This window comes from Lagopus muta, chromosome Z (assembly GCF_023343835.1).
Source record: "Lagopus muta isolate bLagMut1 chromosome Z, bLagMut1 primary, whole genome shotgun sequence".
Classification (NCBI taxonomy): Eukaryota; Metazoa; Chordata; class Aves; order Galliformes; family Phasianidae; genus Lagopus; species Lagopus muta.
The window spans coordinates 57,285,817-57,304,332 of NC_064472.1; the positions used below are offsets into that span (position 1 = coordinate 57,285,817).

General features: G+C 35.8%; 1 protein-coding gene across 3 annotated transcripts in view; it reads left to right on the plus strand.

Moving 5' to 3' along the window:
* The window catches only part of MCTP1 (multiple C2 and transmembrane domain containing 1), a 269,069-nt gene that overhangs the window by 108,330 nt on the left and 142,223 nt on the right, over positions 1-18,516 (plus strand). For 2 of the 3 annotated variants that reach the window (XM_048930524.1, XM_048930526.1), the window contains exons 3-6: positions 8,271-8,413; positions 10,170-10,249; positions 10,825-10,933; positions 17,587-17,625. In XM_048930524.1, coding sequence (XP_048786481.1) covers positions 8,271-8,413; positions 10,170-10,249; positions 10,825-10,933; positions 17,587-17,625 — 371 coding nt within the window. The remainder of the gene's footprint in view (positions 1-8,270; positions 8,414-10,169; positions 10,250-10,824; positions 10,934-17,586; positions 17,626-18,516) is intronic. The other variant, XM_048930525.1, reaches the window with a different exon arrangement.

Sequence of the window (18,516 nt, forward strand, 5' to 3'; positions counted from 1 at the left end):
CATTTTTTTCCTTATGGAGGATTTCAGTGATACACCTCTGCTGCCATCTGTCACACAGCAATGACATGTAATGAGTTCTGGTGAGAAGGTTCAACCTCTACTGCCATACAACCATGTAGGCCAACATCATGAAATACAGGTATTACTTTTGGAGCAGCCCTTGTATGTTACTGAAGTGCATGGTTTAAGTACTGCATCACTGTACTGCTATAGTAATTGCGGAAATGCAATTGTTCTCTGAGGATTCAGGTGGAACAATCTCATCTCTTAATTAAGTCATTAGAAGAAATCAAACACTTTTGGGCTTAGTATGTCTAAACAAGAATTGGAAGTGTTACTTTGTTAGCACACTGCTGTTACGTCTGTGTGGGTTTTTTTTTCTCTTTTGATGACCTTAAAAAAGTAATGAAATAAAAACATTAATGTTTTTCAACTAGTAAATTAAAATGTTATGTAAGAGAAGTTTCACATACTGTATTTCTGTAAATGCTCCTTTTGTTTCATAAGCCTTAATGGTTGAGGTGTTTTCCAACCTAAATATTACTATGATTTTGTAATTAGTTAATTATTTAAATGGATATTTCTTAAATGCTTATTTTGGCCTCATTTAAATCTTTAGTTTGTGTTTTTCATTGGCAGACACAAGTCTTAGAAAGAAAGACTAAAAGTTGTAATTGTTTTAACCCATAATTTTCTAATGGGCACTGAATAATTAAAGTTTTCTATTCCCTTTTGACTTTTGATTAGAAGATCTCTACATCTTGTAACACCTGTGTGTTCACTGAATTTGTAATTAGCATTTTCATTCTTAAGATGTTAATATTCCATAAGTGCTTTTTAAATTAACTATTGTCCTCTTTGTGAATTAGGGAGGTAATTCTTTGTGACGTGGACAGAAGGACAGAACTGAAATTGTGGATGGCTTGCTCTCTGATACATAAGGAATCTCTGGAATTTCATGAGCTGCCTTATGAGAAATGCCTGTATTCCTGTTTGAGAACATCTGAGTGAGGGACAGGTTGACTTTCTGGAGTCATTGCTATTAAGGCCATCACAGCATGTGTGAGGACCCTTTCATGACTTACACACTCTAGTGTCACTACTTCAGCTATTTACTTTTTTTTTCCTAAAAACTGTAGATCAAACAAAGCAATCCCAAGATTGAAATAAAAAATGGAAGACTAATAGAAACACATCTTAGGCTAAATTATCAGTCTAAGCATAAATTAATTAAGAATGCACTTTGATGTTATTTTTGCTTCTAGAAATGTGTACATTAACCATTTTCTTACTGTGATGAAACTTTTTTTTCTGTACTTGTTGGCTATTTCTTGTTTTATCTTTTGCTTGTCACTGCAACAGTCCTCATACATGCTTTATGCAAATAAAGCCTATTTTTTTCCTGTGATTTCCCATTAATATTCTTTAAAGCTTACATCTTTTCAAATCAGTGTGATGGGTGGGACCTAGGTGCTTTCTGTTGGAGATATATAATGAATCCTGATCTCCTTCTGTGATCGGTTGACATGCTTGGTGGATGCGGGAAAGGCTGTTGACATAGTCTATCTAGACATCAGCAAAGCCTTTGATACTATCCCCTGTGGCTTGGACAGGTACACTCTTTTCTGGGGTAAAGGACAGACTGGGTAACGGATTGACCACATTGACCACAACTCTTTGGGCCCAGCCGTTCAGCCAGTGTTTTACCCAGTCAAGTGTCTGCACATGCAAACCATGAGCAGTCAACTTCTTCATGGGGATATTGTAGGGGACAGCGTCAAAGCCTTTATTGAATTTGAGGTAGACCACATCGACAGCCTTGCCTTCATCCACTAAGTGGGTCACCTTGTCATAGAATGATAGTAAGTTTGTCAAGCACTATCTACCATTCATGAACTCATGCTGACTGGGCCTCATCCCCTGGTTGATCTATAATTGTTCTATGGCGGCTCTTGAGATTATCTGTTCCATTCGCTGGCATCAGTGGAAGACTGATAGGTCTGTAGCTATCTGGAAAATTTTTCCAGCCCTTTTTGAAGATGGGTGTTGTGTTTACCAGTCTTCAGTCCACCGGGGCATTGCTGGTCAGCCGGGGATAGCCAGGACTATTGAAGGATGATGGAGAGTGGCTTGGTAACCACATCTCCCAACTCCCACAGCACTCCAGGTTGCAGTCCATCTGGCCCCATGGATTTGTGAGCGTCTAGCTTTTGGAGCAGGTCCAAAACTGTTTGTGGAGTATGCAGGGCCTATTCGGTTCCCCATCCCTATCTTCCAGCATGAATGGCTGTATTCCCAGGGAACATCTAGTCTTACTATTAAAGACTGAGGTAAAGAAGGCATTAAGTACCTCAGCCTTATCCTGATCCTTGGTCACTGTGTTCTCCTCTGGGAGAACAAGGGCTGGAGGTTCTTCCTAGCCTTTCTCTTACTCTTAATGTGTTTATAGAAATATTTATTTTTCTCCTTCACCTTAGTGGATAAGTTTATTTCTAGCTGGTCTTTGGCCTTTCTAATTTTCCCCCTGCACAGTTTCACTGTGTATTTTTAATCCTTATAAGTTGTATCCTCCCTCTTCCAACAACCACTAACCTTTCTTTTGTTTCTGAGTTCCAGCCAAAGGTCTCTGTTCGGCCAAACGTGAGGACTTGCAGTTTCAACCCCTGCTCTCATTGCAACCAGGAGTGTGCTTCCCCTTGTTGGCTCCTCTCCAGCTGTGTCAGGAAGTTATCTCCAACACACTCTGGGAACATCCAGGACTGTTTGCTTTCTGCTGTACGATATTTCCAGCAGATGTCTGGGAAGTCGCAATGAGAGCAGGGGTTGAGACTGCAAGTCCTCATCTTTGGATGTTGTACTATTGAACATGGTTTAATGGGGAAATATTGGTGGTAGATGGACAGTTGGATGGGATGATCTTGGAGGTCTTTTCCAGTCTTGGTGATTCTGTGTTCTGTAATCTAAAGGAGTCTTGTGACTTGCATTAGGAACTGCGGGCGGGACAAAACTTTTCTAACATTAGTGCTTAGCCTCAAATCTCTGTAGAAAATACAGTGCTGTGGAAATTGTGTTGGTTAAATGCAGGTCTAAATAGCTCACTGTCATTAACTGCCTACCAGGGAGACCTGAATGAATTGTGTTATTTGCTTTTCTTTTACCACTGAAGCTGTAGAGAGAGAGTAATATTGTATCAATATTGTAATATTGATTTCTCAGTGGTCAGGAAACACCACCTTGTTAATATTCTCAAAAAAGAAAAAAAGAAAAAGAAACTAGATTTAAAATTGCATTGATGAAAATCTGAATTGGAAGTGGAAGCTTTGTGCACAATCTCTTGTAGCTCTGGACTATGCTTGAATATTGCTCTCTGTTTTGTTCTGAAAGTTGTTCTGGACTGTAAGTGAAAAGCAGAAGTGGAAAAATGAATGCATGCTGTAGTTAAATGATTTTAGTTATATCAGTTAATTAGCTTAAGAGAAATACTAGTGGCTCACTATTTTTCTAAAATGTATTATTTTTTTTTCCTTGTTGGATGAAGTTTAAAGCATCTACAGATGAAATGACAGCTGGATGTGCTGTTTTAACGTTTTTTTTTCATGAACTACCGTAATCAGTTTTCTGGTTGTAGTGTGAGATTTTAAAATTTACCGTTGGGCATTCCATGTCTGGCTCTCACATTCTAACAGTGGATCTTCAGCTCAGCTTTTTCAGATGTGCTGGATGTTTGACTTTGGTTATATTGAGTCAAATGCAGAAATACTGTAGAGAAATATGCATACCTTTGCTTCAGTCTTTCTCAGTTGCAGCAGTTGCTTGATCCCATGGTTCCATCTTGCCCCATGTTCGTTGCTGATTTTTCTTTGATAAGCAGTTTATCTCATTGTATTAAATAAGATTTCATGAAGAAACACAGTCTGATTGACAAGGAGACAAATATCTTGAGAAGATTTAGAAAGCTTCAGGAGTTAATTATGTGTATTTATAGGATGCACAGAGAATGTCTTTCTATCATAGATCTTTTTAAAATTACTATTGTGGCCAAATCTGCCGTTGCTGAATTTTCTCTCCTACTTTCATTCTTATAGTTCCTTCTGGAAAACAGTTTAGTATTCTTTTGCAAAAACATTTTGAATATTTATCCTGCAAAATGTCTTTACCTTCTTTACTTCCAGGATCTAATCTAAATCCTAAACTTGCAAATCCATCCTGGGAGATGTCTCCGTAAGAAGTGCTTGGCCCTGTAAGTGTTAGTTGGACCTGTGGAGCTGGAGGAGCTTTTGTTTTGCAGGATCAGTTAACCATCTTTGTGATAATGGACAGCATCTGAGCTCAACTTTAACAGCATGTGTATGTGTCAGTTTGGCTGATGCTTGCTAGGAACAGAGAGTCTGCCACCTTTTCAGAGAATCCTTATTGCCTTTGCACAGTCATTTGTGGTACTTCAGGAGCTGCTGAAGTACAGCACTGTCTTACTGCGTGGCTTTATCTGGAAGATTTTAAACTCATGAGTGAAGTCTTATAATTATCACAGAATCACACAATCACAGACTGGCCTGGGTTGGAAGGGACCTCAAGGATCATGAATCTCCAACTCCCCTGCCACATGCAGGGCCACCAACCTCCATGTCCAATGCTAAACCAGACTGCCCAGGGCCCCATCCAATCTGGCCTTGAACACCTCCATGTACAGGACAACCTCTCTGGGCAGCTGTTCCAGCACCTCACCACTCTCTCTGTAAAGAACTTCTCCCTGACATCCAACCTAAATCTTCCCTTTTTCAACTTAAAACCATTTCCCCTTGTCCTCCTGTTATCTACCCTTTCAAAGAATTGATTCCCCTCCTGTTTGTAGGCTCCCTTTCAGTACTGAAGGCCTGCAGTTAGGCCTTCTTTTCTCCAGGCTGAACAAGCCCGGCTCTCTCAGCCTGTCTTTGTAGGGGAGGTGCTCCAGCCCCCTGATCATCTTCATGGCTCTCCTCTGGACCCTTTCCAACAGCTCCCTGTCTTTCTTGTGCTGGGGGCTCCAGACCTGGACACAGTACTTCAGATGGGGGCTCACAAGAGCAGATTAGAGGGGGACAATCACCTTATTGTCCTTGCTGGCCACCCCTAATTATGTTAACTGATGCAGGTGGAACACACATTTGGGCAATTAGTAATAGGGAAACCAATCTGTGACTTCAGTAATAAGGATGTGAGGTTCTTTGAGGCTCACTCTAAAGTGTCTGAGATTTTTACTGTTTTTATGTGATGTTATTATCACAAGTAAGATAATTTTAATAAAAGAGCAAAGATTTACTTAAATTGAACAGTTGATTCTAATTAAAATTACACATTTACACATTCATATATATCAAACATTTTATTAGCACACAGTTAATATTGTATTCATATGATAGTATCAATATTAGTACTAACTGTTAATATGAATATATAATATATATAGTAAAATGATACAATATATCTGAGCAAATATTGTTGGTGTTATCATAACAGATATTGAAATTGGGACCCTGTGACACAGATCTCTGCAGGAGGTAGTGTAATCCAGTTCAGCTGAACTTCTTGTTAGGAAGGAGTCAAATGTTGGTCTCTTGCTCCTTGCTATTCAGCACAAAATTCCAGATCTATTCCAGAAAAACCTCTTGTTTCTTTGGCAGGAGGGTGTTTAAAAAGGCATACTGTCTTGACACCTGAGATTAATGTTCAAAAGTGTACTGTTCAAATACCATCACAGAATCACATAATTGCAAGGGTTGAAAGGGACCTCAAGAAACCAAGTCTAACCACCCTGCTAAAGCAGTTTTCCTACAGCAGGTCACACAGGTAGGCATCCAGATGACTCTTCAATATTTCCATAGAATGAGATTCTGCAGTCTCTCTGGGTGACCTGTTCCAGTGCTACGTCATCCTTATGGTAAAGAAATTCTTCTGCATGTCTGTATAGAGCTTCCCATATTTGACTTTTAGGTCGTTACTCCTTATCCTGTTGCTGCGCACCACCAAGAAGAGCCTGGCCTCATCCATTTGCCTCCCATTTCCCTTTAGGTATTTGTAAACATTAATCAGATCCTGTCTCAGTCCTCTTTTCCCCAGGCTGAACAGAACTACATTACTCAGCCTTTCCTCATCCAGAAGATGCTCCAGGTCCTTTACTGTTTTTGTGACCCTCTACTGGACGCCTTCTAGAAGGTCCCTGTATTTTTTTAACCCGGGAGCCCAGGACTGTATTCCAAAGAAGTTTTGATATCCCTTTGGTTTTGCCCAGCTCTGCATGGTATTAGTGAAAGGTTGCATGACTGATTAGATTTATTTATTTTTAATTTTGTCTTTCTTATATATAACCTTTAAAATACCTAATGGTCTCTCTTCAAGGAATGTAAAAGGTCTGTGATGATAATGGAGCCTTTAACTAAATGGTTCTAATGAGTTCTTGGCTTTAAAGTGGAGAGTGTCAAATCAAGTTTCAAGCATCCATGGCATAGATATAGCCTGAAGTTTTGCAGTATACTGTAAATAATGCTTGACATACTTCACTGCTAAATTTGATACGCAGAAGTGAATGAATATTAAACTATTTGACATTTAGGTCCTAAAATATTCATTAAATATTTCTCTCACAACAGTGTTTTCAACCCATTTCAAATTTCAAGGGAGTCTTATGAAATTTGCAGAACAAGACATACTGCCTAAAGCAGCAACTCAGGGCAGCAGTTAGGAAGATCTCTGATAATGATGGCATGTGGGAGATATTCACACTACTCTTGTTGATTTTTTGATGTCTACGTTCAAAGTATTTTCCAGGTTTCACAATGTGAAAACTCTCAGACTAATCGTGCTAGATTAAACTTTTATGCCACTGAAATTCTGTCCTAGTAAAGATAAAACAGTGACCGTTACTATCTCACCTGAGATCCCTCTTTCCCAATTTCTTTTTTAAGAAACCTATGAGTTTAGCTAAAGAGTGCTGACATCTAGCGGCTACATGAAATAGTGCAAAGAGCTTTAGTCAAGCTGGTCTTCGTGTTCAGAAGAGTACGGTGCAGTTTAATAAAGTTTAAAAATTGGTTTAAAAAAACCAATCCTTTTCTTTATGGATTTAAACACAAACGTGAATTCAAGAAACAGATGACAGAATTATGAGGATGAACTCCATTGAATATTTTTTATTAAAATGTTTTTCACTTACATGAAAGGAAAATCTTACCTATTGGCATTTTAGGGAAGGTAATTAGTTTGAATTTTCAAACTCTTTTATTTCTTTTAAAGATTTGACTGTTTTTTTAGTAATAAAAAATAGAGAGGGAAAAGACAAATTGCCTTTCTTCAACCTGCTGTCAAAGTCAGTCTTCCACTTGGACCACAGCCTGTGTGTCTTCTAACTGTGGTTAACCTGAAGCAAGACCACACCCAGCTGCACATCACTCAAGTTTCTGGTCTGGATCCGTCCACACAGTATTTAACAGCTGCTTCCTGAAATGCCTGATAGGGTGAACACAAGGACTGCAGTTTCTCCTTCTTCAGCCCTCATCAAGGGGCATCTCTCTGGCCTTAAAATCCCACTTGTGCAATCTTTCTGACTCATCTGTTCTGACACTTTACACCCACATCTCATCCAATCTCTATTGATTAGATTTTGAACATCTTTATTTCACTTTTCCAAATTCTCTTCGGAGTTACCTGTTTGCTCATTGTTAACTATTCCCCAGATGTATCAGGGAGCTTAAGGCTGTGCATATCTGCAATTATGTGACCTATCTGAACTTTGTGAACTGACATTGGATTTAATTTGTTCATCTTGACTGTCATGAAAGGGGGAATCCTGAACACAGAAAAGTCAGTGAAGTGTTACACTTGTGATGCCAGTGGAGCCAGGATTTGTTGCTAACATCTGCCCATGCATTTTTAAAGACATCATATAATTAGATGAGTATATTACAGAAATCTATTTTATAACCTAATTTTTTGTGATTGCATTAAGATGAAATTCTAGTCCTAATATAGTGATGATTTTTTTAACCAAAAACTACACTGGAACAGTTGGCATTTCATGTGTGACTTTGAGTTTAGATTGCAGACAACAGAAGGTAATTCAAGCACCCTCTCATTATTGATACTACAAATTAGCTGAGTACTGGCACTATAGAATTAGATTGTGACAATAAAAAAGTAATCAAGCTGATGCTTTTAATATTATTATCAATACAAACTATGTTAGTATCTGAACTGGATTAAAAGGACATAATTAACAACGTATGTTTCATCCACAGGAACCAGTGATCCATACGTCAAGTTCAAACTTGGAGGAAAAGAAGTGTTTAGAAGTAAAACAATACACAAGAACCTCAATCCTGTGTGGGAAGAAAAAACTTGTATTCTTATAGATAACCCAAGAGAACCCTTATATATAAAGGTGAGACAGTGTATTATTTATGTCAGACAAATTACAGGCAAAGAGTTATTGACAGAATTTATATTTTTAAATGCAAAATATGTTACTATTAAACAAGTTTGAGGTGAATTGTAATTCTACATTGATCCTTTCCTGCCCTCATTACCCTTAGGAATACATAAGGAATGAAAACAGGCTCTGTAGCAGAAAGAAGCAGATTCAAAAGGGGACGCTTAAAAGAAAGCTAGCTACCTGTTTTGATTTAGGTCAAATAGCAACCCTACAGTAAGGTAGCAACCCAGAGTAAGGTAAGACAAGGGAACAGAAGTATGTATTTTGTTTTTTCTAGGAAGAATATATTGACAGGTATAACGTCTTTCTTTGCAGATATGTCCTATGAACACAGCATCTAAGTATTTCAGTGTTTGTAGCTCAGGCAGACATTCTAAGTCCTGGCTGAGGTATACTAACTCAGCTGAATGTGTCTACTGGATGTTTTCATTTTGGTAATTTGTAGAGAGAAAAAATAATTATATTTTGCAAGAGGAACTCAGATTTTATCATGTATTTTTCTTTCACGTTGCAGTGAAAACGAGAGAGATAAAATATGACAGTATCCAGTCACGTAGATCAATACGATCGACTTAAACACAAATACTTACGAATTCAGTCCTTCATGCTTGTAGCCACTGGAGTATAGGATTTTGGTAACATTACTTCTGTCTAAACCCAGTCTGTATTAAATTATCTGTAGAAGATGAACAGCTTTATCTTCTTAAAAACTTAAAAAAAAAAGAGGTTTTTTGTAATGCAATAGTTGAAGTATATATGTCAGAATCAAAGGCCTTGAGTCCAGGTCTGTTACTTCTCCATTAAATGTTCTCATTACAGCTACTAATAAGTGCCCCTCTTTATTTGGAGTGAAAGATCTCTTCAGATCTCAGTAATTGTCATGACAATGCCATGACAAGGAAATGTAACTTAACTAGGAAGTTTTTGATGCCTGAGAGTTTCCTATTTTTGGCTTGCATAGTTATGTATTATCTTTCCTTTTTACCATCCGTCTTTTTTGTGCATTTCCTTCCAAAAGACGTTCCTTAATAATTTGTTTTTCGTCATTGTGATTTGAGAAGGCCTAATCTCAAATCACTGACACCACTCAATGTATTAACCACAGATTCTTTTCTGAATTTCAGTAAACTTGTCCAGGTGTGTTGTCTTTTAGACAGAAAGTTAGCAGGCTGCATCCTCATAGTGAGTAAGAAGTGTCACTGGTACCTTACAGATCTATTAAGTCATTGTCTTAAAGTATTTCTAAAACCAAAAAACCTCCAAAACCCTGACTGATAGAATTTGATCATGTCTCATACTGATGCAAGTGCTGTTTATAACCCACTTTTCACAGTCATATCACTCCCACTTATATTTTATAAGATTTCTAAGGGTGTTAATTCATGTCTAGCAAGCTAGTGATTCTCCTTGCTTTAATTTTACTTTTGCTTTTCCTTTTTTAGTGTCTGTATTTATAAAAATACTGAATTCGTTCACATGCACAGTCTGGTACTGGTATACCATTGTGTCTTTAGATTATGAGTTCCAACTTCTAAATAAGCGGTTTCAAAATTTTGTGTCTAAAAAGTGTATGATGGTTTCAGTTACTCCTTGTCTGACTGAGGAGCATGTGGCTTAACTCTGGAAAAGGGTTTTCATGAAAAAGGAGTATTTCAAAAAAAGTTTTCTGGTGCTGAAAAATGTTTGTATCCCCTGTGCATCTTAGGTTTTTGATTATGACTTCGGGCTTCAAGATGACTTTATTGGTTCAGCGTTTTTGAATCTTGCATCATTAGAATTAAACAGGTATGGCACAAATAAGTCTATGGAGTAATTCCTTAGGCGCTAATTGCATGTTTGTGGAGCTGCAAATAGAATGTAATACTGAAAAATAATAATGCAAACCTACCTTATATAAAAATGGCAGGGGAAAAACGCTTAGTTTCAGGGAATTACTGTAATATGAACATTAGTAAATATACTAACTTATAATACAGAATATTTGTTGTAGCATCTATAAAAATATAACTTTTATAATCACTCTATTCATGTTTTTATATTGTACCCTTGTTTTTATATTGTCTTCATTTACAGTAGTACCACCTGCTGTTTATGTTTATTTTTCTTATGCTTTTTTAAATTCATTACCATGACAGTGTGGGTTTAATTACTTGAGTGTGTACTTAACATGGGGAAAGAGTATTTAGTGTTTACTTATGACTACTTAAACTGAAATACTTGAAGGTATAAATAAGCTGGATTTGTCACATCATTTTCAAGTAGCTTCATATAAATGCAGATTTCTTTAATTGTCATGATTCAGAAATGTAATTATCTGAGAGCCTGAAATTAAAACAAGCGCACATGCTTTTGTCTCCTAGGCAAACAGATGTTACCTTGAGCCTGAAGGACCCTCATTACCCTGACCATGATTTGGGAACTATATTATTATCAGTTCTTTTGGCTCCTAGAGAAGAACAGCGGGAAGTGGTAATTTTAAGATTTTAATAAGTGTCATCACTCCTGTTATCTTTCTACGATTGGATGGCTTAAAGCATGAGAACTATATATCATGAGGTTAATTTCATTTTTTCAGTTCTTAGGAGAATGTTGAGCAATGTTTCCATTATAGCTAAGCATACTTTGTCTGCATTGGATCCTTCCTGAGAAAGTAGTAATGACTTATCCAGATAGAACATAAGCAATCTGCAGGGTGTCAAAGCCAATTGCAGGGGCATGATGGTGATTAAAAAGGATAAAATCAATAAGGTACTGGAGAAGAATTTTAAACCCAGTGCTGCCATCTCTAGACAAGAATATGGAAATACTATTCCACTCTGGAAAGGAAGAAACTTGAGGAAAAGTAGTATTTCTTAATTTTTGGGTTTTAGTATGATAATGTTAAGTTTCATTAGGAGTTTTCAATAGAAAAATTGTCTGTTTTTCTATGTTTATTACAATTCCTTCATCAATCTCAGTTTTCTAAGCTATGTAATTGCTAGTGAAAATGCTTCGTTGTTTTAAATATCGATCCTGCTATTATGACAACTTCTGTCTGCAGTTTGGATATTTTACAGGTTGACTTTTGACTTGTTTTGTAATAGTCCATTTGCAGGAGAAATATGAGACGTGAAATCTTGCTCAGAGGTGACAAAATAATGTAAACTCCTTTTGCATCAGGAGGTGAAAAAAAGAATTTGATGAGATTTTCCGTTCACATTCATTATCTGTTCTATAAACAAGGGTGTGATCAAGTTTATATTTGTAAGAGTATATATGATTCTGTAAAGAAAAGGACACTACTGTGTCTGTTATATACCTAACAAATATTGGTGGTTTGTGATATTCTTTTCCACTTTTCTGTGAGTTCTAACTAGTAACTCAGTAATAGGAACTAGTTGTCTGATAATTAGTATGACAAAGATGTAGGGTTTTGAAAACAGATCACTCAACCATTGTTTCCTTTACAACATCCTCTTAGAACTTAGCAAAATAATGGCAAATGGTTATAATTTACAGGAAGATTATTTAAATTGTGTGTTATCTTTTTTTAAGTGGTACCTTTGTGGTGGCAACTCAGAGCAGAGCCTTGCAGACTGCAACACAAGTGTGCTTCTAGGTAAAACCCACATTTGTAAGTCTGCTGGTAACAACTCTGTTGTTACAAGTGACTTTAGCATTATTGTGCCATAATCCTAAATTGTGCAGCACAGAAAGAAATGTGTTTTTATGTGAGAAACCAGTGAGTGGGCAGTAGAAGTAAGTTTGTTTCCATTTTTCACAATACAGATAGAAAAGGTTACTGTGCCTTTCAACATTAAGGAAAAGTGTTATCTACTATACAGAGGGAACTGAAGAAAATCACAGTTGAAAAAGTTAAAAAAAATTAAGACACTGTAATGTGTCTTTCTTATGGGCATTTTTTCAGGGAATTAGTAACTGAATTTGCCACAGACTTCCCAAATAGCAGCTCTTCATACCCAGCTTGTAGTAGTGATAGAAAGAATTGGATTTCTGCTGTTTGACGTTTCATTATTACCTTGATATTTAATAACTTTATTGTTTTAGCTAAGCAGAAGGACCAATTTTTCTTTTTATTCAACCTGTTCTTGTACAGACTTTTATTCTGAAAACACCCAAGATTTTTTTCTGTTTACTATTGGAAATCACTCTTCCCAAGATATGAATCTCAGAGCAGTCCTATCAAAGTTGTAATAAAATTGGAGAATTTGTGTCACATTGAAGGGAAGGCGACCTATAAAATTAATGCTGAGTTGATGTATATGAATGTGTTATGCATTTAATGATTAGAGGCACAATTATCTTTTAGTTGGTTACCACATGTACCTATTTGTTAGATTTTACTTACCCTTTAGGGAGTAGACAAATTACAAAAATTACAAAATATCACATATACAAACTGTCATCCTCGATTGTTTTCAAATATCTTCTAGTAATTAGGACAATTTTTATTGAATTATTTGTTGCTGAGATCAGCAAATTGTCAAATGTTATGCTAGAGGATAAAGGCAAATTCTCGTCTGTTACAGAAATATGCACTGTGCAATTAAAGCAACTCCTACTTTTGCAGTCTTTGTAGTGTTCTGTTTGAATGACTGCTTCCCTTCTGTTTATCTCCATGCAGGTAATAATTCAAAAAGTACCTGTTGAAATATGTAGATTAAAAAAAAGTGAGGACCTTTATATCAACTACAAAGACTGCTGCATAGAAAGCATGTCTTCATACCACATACATTTTTTTTCTAAATCATTACTGATTTTCTTAAATCATTTTGATTTTATATCCCTATATAATCTGTTTTTCAGAAGTGTATTTTCATCTGAATAATTTTTTTTCACTTGTTGACAAAATGTGCAAGCAGTTTAACAGTATGCAGTAGCATACTGTTTAGCAAGCAGTTTAAATAGTATGCAGTCGTTAAATCATGAAGCTGAAGCATTCAGAGATTAGCAGCTAGCAGTTAAATTTCATATACTTTATGTTCCATGTACTTAAATTACAAATACTTCTTAAGACTGTATATGAGGAGAAAGAAGGAATAGCTTCAACAAAATGTGTATTAGCTTTTCCATACAACTATGGCATAAAAGTAGCAGTGTGTCTGATCCTATATTTTGGGAGCTCTGTAATAATAATCATAGTTCATACCTCAGCCATTTGAATGACATTTGCTGTTTTGATGTTTGGTAATTTTTAAGTACAGATTAGACTTTCCAAAAAGATAGTTCATCTACCTCAAATAGAGCAGCTGAGAGTGTTTTGGAAGTCAGGTATACAGGTATAAAAGTTGAGTCTATTGACAGTATCTGTAGCTAGATAGAGGATAGACAGAATTCTTTCTAGCATAGTATTTTATCAGCATACCACAGTTGTATCATATGTGTAGGTTGTAAGATCCATCCTGTCATGATGAATAGGGTGTATTTCCACTTTTAGCACCTGCACTGGTTGATAAGATATTTCAACTGGAAGTTCAGTGGACTGCTGGTAGAAAATTGGGAGTCTTATTGTGTATTGCTTCCTTTCTGCGAGAGAGAGATGTTATTACTAGTGATTGTTAAAAGAAACAGTCACTGTTGAAGAATAATAGTTGATTTTGGTTTTGGATGGGACTGTGTTTTGTGAAGCCTTGAAATGTGTAAAGAGCTGTGAAAGAGATTTTGTCCACACATGAAAATTCTACTCCTTTTGGAAAGAGATTCTGATAAGTGCAAATTTTCAGTGTGCAGATTAATATGGTATTCTTTACAATGTACAGCTAAAAGTTCCCGTTTCCTAAGACAAAGACAAATTACATCTCTGTATGCAGATAAAAATTCAGATCACTGATGTTTCCATATGTGCATTTAGCTACATGGAATTGTATTATAAATTAGAAGAGCTGATGATTTATCTCTGAGTCATGGTATACTGTGAGAAACAGCTTAAGTAGTTGACAGTTTGCTTCCAGGGGAAGAATATTAGACACTGTTTCAATTTAATGGAGGTTCTGTATGCTGGTTTCATAAATAAGAACCTACTATTTGATTTTTATAGTATATTTTCTTAGGACAAGAATGCAGAACTAGGCTGTAATAATTTATATACATAGATAATGAACATTTCTAGCAAATCTTGAATGGATCATTGCCTTTTGTGACCTGCTGCTTTTTCTACCAGCGTAAAAATGTTAACTTCTTAAACAATAATCAAACTGCTCAAACAGTTTACATTAACATGGTCTATTCCTTTGAGTACTATTGAAATGAAAAGTCAGATTTATTCTGGTTTATGAGCATTCTTAAATTGTGAATCAAAACTGATGAGTTATTGGTATACATTTGAGAAATAAGAATGTTTTTAGTATTTGTGAAAAGAGATTTTTTTTTTTTTTAATTGAAAAACTGAGTTGCAGGAGCATTATTTTCAGTAATTCTTTTGCATTTTCATTGTGTTAGGTCTGTATAGTTGTTTCAGTTATTTTGCTTTGATAGAACAGGTAGCTGATTTATCTAGTGTAAGCAAAGAAGACAAAGTATAAAAGTATTTGAAAAGTATTTGTATATAAAAACATGTTCAAACTTGAGCTCTCCAATAAAAAACAAAAACAAAAAAAAACCACTTTTTAACTTGTAAAAAAATATTTTTTTCCTTAATTTCTCATTGTAAAGAGTGCAAATTTATAAAGTTGGTAATAATTTAGATTTTTTCTTAGACATATTCCAATGAAGCTTACTTGTTTCTGTAATTCCAGTGATATTCTTTTAATACTAACCTTTGAATACATGTAATTTACGCATGCCCGTGCATCGTTTATAGTTGTATGCATGCCAATTGAAAATGTGTATCGTGTATGCAGATTTCATGCTCAGTGTTGTAACCGTCAGTGCCGTACCTGCATGTGAGTGTTTCTGGCTCTTTTGCTAGCAGAGCTGAGTGCGCAGATTCCATCACTACAGATCTTGCACAGCAGCTGTGAATTTGTTGGAACTGCATGTCTCCTGTTTACTCTTGAGAACAGTCCTTCCTAACCTGTGTCTTAAAGTTAGCTACAGGGAGTTGAAAGTTGGTGGCTGATCATTTCAGTGGCCTTGGGGGCTGTAAGGCTTGGGTACTACTACTGTACAGCAATACCAATGGCTTGAGTAGCATAGAAAATAGAAAAAAAACGGAAACATGTGAGTGTTACTTGGATCTGAAATTAAAATTACAGCCTTATTTTTTCTTAGATAATTAACCCCAAGTGATACTAAATACTTTTTGCTTTTTTTATCAGTAAAAACATTGATAACATTCCTGTGTTGTCAATTTGCTTGCTGTCCTAAATCATATAGTGCAAGCTCATATGTTATTTTTAATTTTGTCAAAAGTGTAATACTGTCACAGAAAAGAAAAAGAATGACAGCAGCAAACTGAGGCATGGAATGTTTTCATGTGAAGCATTTCTGTGTAGTTCATCCATCACAGTTTGCCTTACGCTATTTATTTGCTTGGTTGACTTCTAAGGATGTAGCTTATTTTGCTACAGCTGGTTACAGTGTCAGTGCATTCAACGAGATGTTTCTGTAGATACTACAGGAACTTAACTGCTTGAAGCTAGAATAGTGTTACATATGTGGCGGATTGAGATGACTGGGCTAGATTGTCTTCCCAATCCCAGACAGGTTCAAATGTAAACCTGTGCTGTACGTGCAGAAGTTCAGGATGAGGCAGTGGCAGTGCCCTTATCCATGAAGTGCCATGGCCTGGAGCTGCTTGATTCCCAAATGCCTCTCTTAACTCTGTCCGTAAAAATGGGTCAAGTGGCTTTCTGCAGCTTTTTTTGAATTCAAATATCTATGCATATTTACCAGCACTATGGTGTCACTAACATAATGGCAAAGCTGTTAAGTTTTATCTGTCCATAGCAACTGAAAAGTTTTCCTCATCAGCCAGGTGTTGTTTGCCACCCAACAACCTTCACCTAATTTTTTAAACAAAATTATGGATATTTTTAAAAAAGGAAAATCATAGAGTTGTTTCTTTCCCCGCACAATACTTTTACCAGGCAGAATGCTAGCATCTCAAAATTTATTTCAGTCTGGAAAAGAAGTATTTTTGCAATAGTTTATATATATATACAGAAACTATTTATATGTGCATGTGTGTATATATATATATATAAGTATATATATATAAGTATATATATAAACATATAAGTAAATATATATATATATAGTACTGAAGAAAGCTTAAAAAAAAATTAATGGCCTTTTAATTATTCCTGCACAGTGAAAACATAGGATGAGAATATTAAATCGCACAGATTAATTTCTCAGTATTTCCACAAAACTGCTTTAAGCAACATTTATGCTCACAGGTAAATTGTCTGCATCCATGTTGAACAATTTTATTTACCAATTAAGAATATGTGTCTCTGGGCACTGCCTCCCACGTGTTAAAGCACTATTTCTAGCAAACCAAAGTTTCACAGGTTATTTATGTAGTAGGATATGGATACATGGTTTTGGTTATTGTTTTTTTTTGTTGGTGGTGGTGGTCTTGACTTTGAGTCAAACTCTGGATTTTGTTTCTAGCCTATATATTTTATTTTAGCTCATGCAAGTAATTATCAAACACCTGAGTTATTTTTTTTACTGCCATGAAATTAAGTAGCAATAGTAATCTTAAAGATTTTGTAATAGTTGTGTGTTGCCCAAGGATCCTTATGTAGGATTTATCCTTATGCAGCTACAGCTCTCCGCTAGATAGTAGTGTTCTAAAGAATTGGAATATATTAATATTAAAAAAACAAATTCCAGGACCAGTCAAAATTGATGTCAGTGTAAGTAATAGCAGCTGTTTTTTTTGTTTTTTTTTTTTTTTTTTTCTTTGCTTATCTATTTTTTTTTAAATCATTTTTTGTGTAATGCATTGTCTCTGATAACGAGAAGTTCAAAGCACCCAGAGAAGTATGCCTGGGTGTGAACAGTGCTGCTAGTTGTCTGGATTTATTTCAGTCTTGTGTAGTTGTTGCCGCAGACTACGTGTTGCTGCTTCAGTGATAATGGTCATTGTATGTGGATTGTCCCATTGGAAACAGCTGGCCTCCTTTTCTGCATTTCAGAGAAAAGGTAATTAAAATGCTCTATTTTATTTTCAGACAATGCTAATGAGGAAGAGTTGGAAAAGATCAAGTAAGGTAACTTTTAGCATGTGGTCTTCTGGCATTTCTTGTAGAAGAACTTTAATGTTTTACCAAACCTACCTCTTGGACTGAAATCTTGTGGCACAAGATTTATTGTCTTTCCAATTGTGTTTTACTGAAACTGTTCATATTTTGTCAAACCCAAATCACGAAACACCTGAGCTTTTAATGTAATTATACCATTCAAGTCTGTTGTAGCATTTTAACCTATCCTATGTTACCTAGTAATGTCAGGTAATAATTGCTAAAGGTATCCTAACTCTTTTTTTGGCAGTTTTAATATCTCATGTATAATCAATTTCTGTAAAACTTGCTGATGTTAAAAAGCAATTCATGCCAAAGGGTAACTTTAATTTTCCTATTACTTACTACTGTTACTGTCTAGAATTCTTGTGTGAAAGATTTCTGAGTGGTGCTTCTCAGAGATAGACTTTCCTGATCATAGAATTCAAGGGAATAGTGAGGTTTTCCAAGAGCAGACGAGTCATTCTCAGTATCCACTTTGTACAGCTCTCTATATAGACTTTCCTGCTTCTAGAAGTCATTTTTATGAGAAAAAGTAGGCTATCTATGTTCTTTTTCACTGTGAAAAGGCTGGGACATGCACAGTAGTAGACTACAGTTAATTCTTGCCTTTTTCCTGTTTGTATTTCTAGAAAGATAATGAAAATGTGTGTAATTCCATGTCAGTTTTCTGGCCACTGTTATTTAATGCTGCTGTGCTGCTTTTAAGTTTTAAGCTTTCTAATTTTTTAATAATTAAAGACTGTTTTTAAATATCTGAAGGACTTCAACTGAAATGGCAAATTTATTTATTTATTTGTTCGAAATATTATCATGTAGAGGTGTTAAAATGAGAAGAAATAACTATGTGGAGCGATTTAA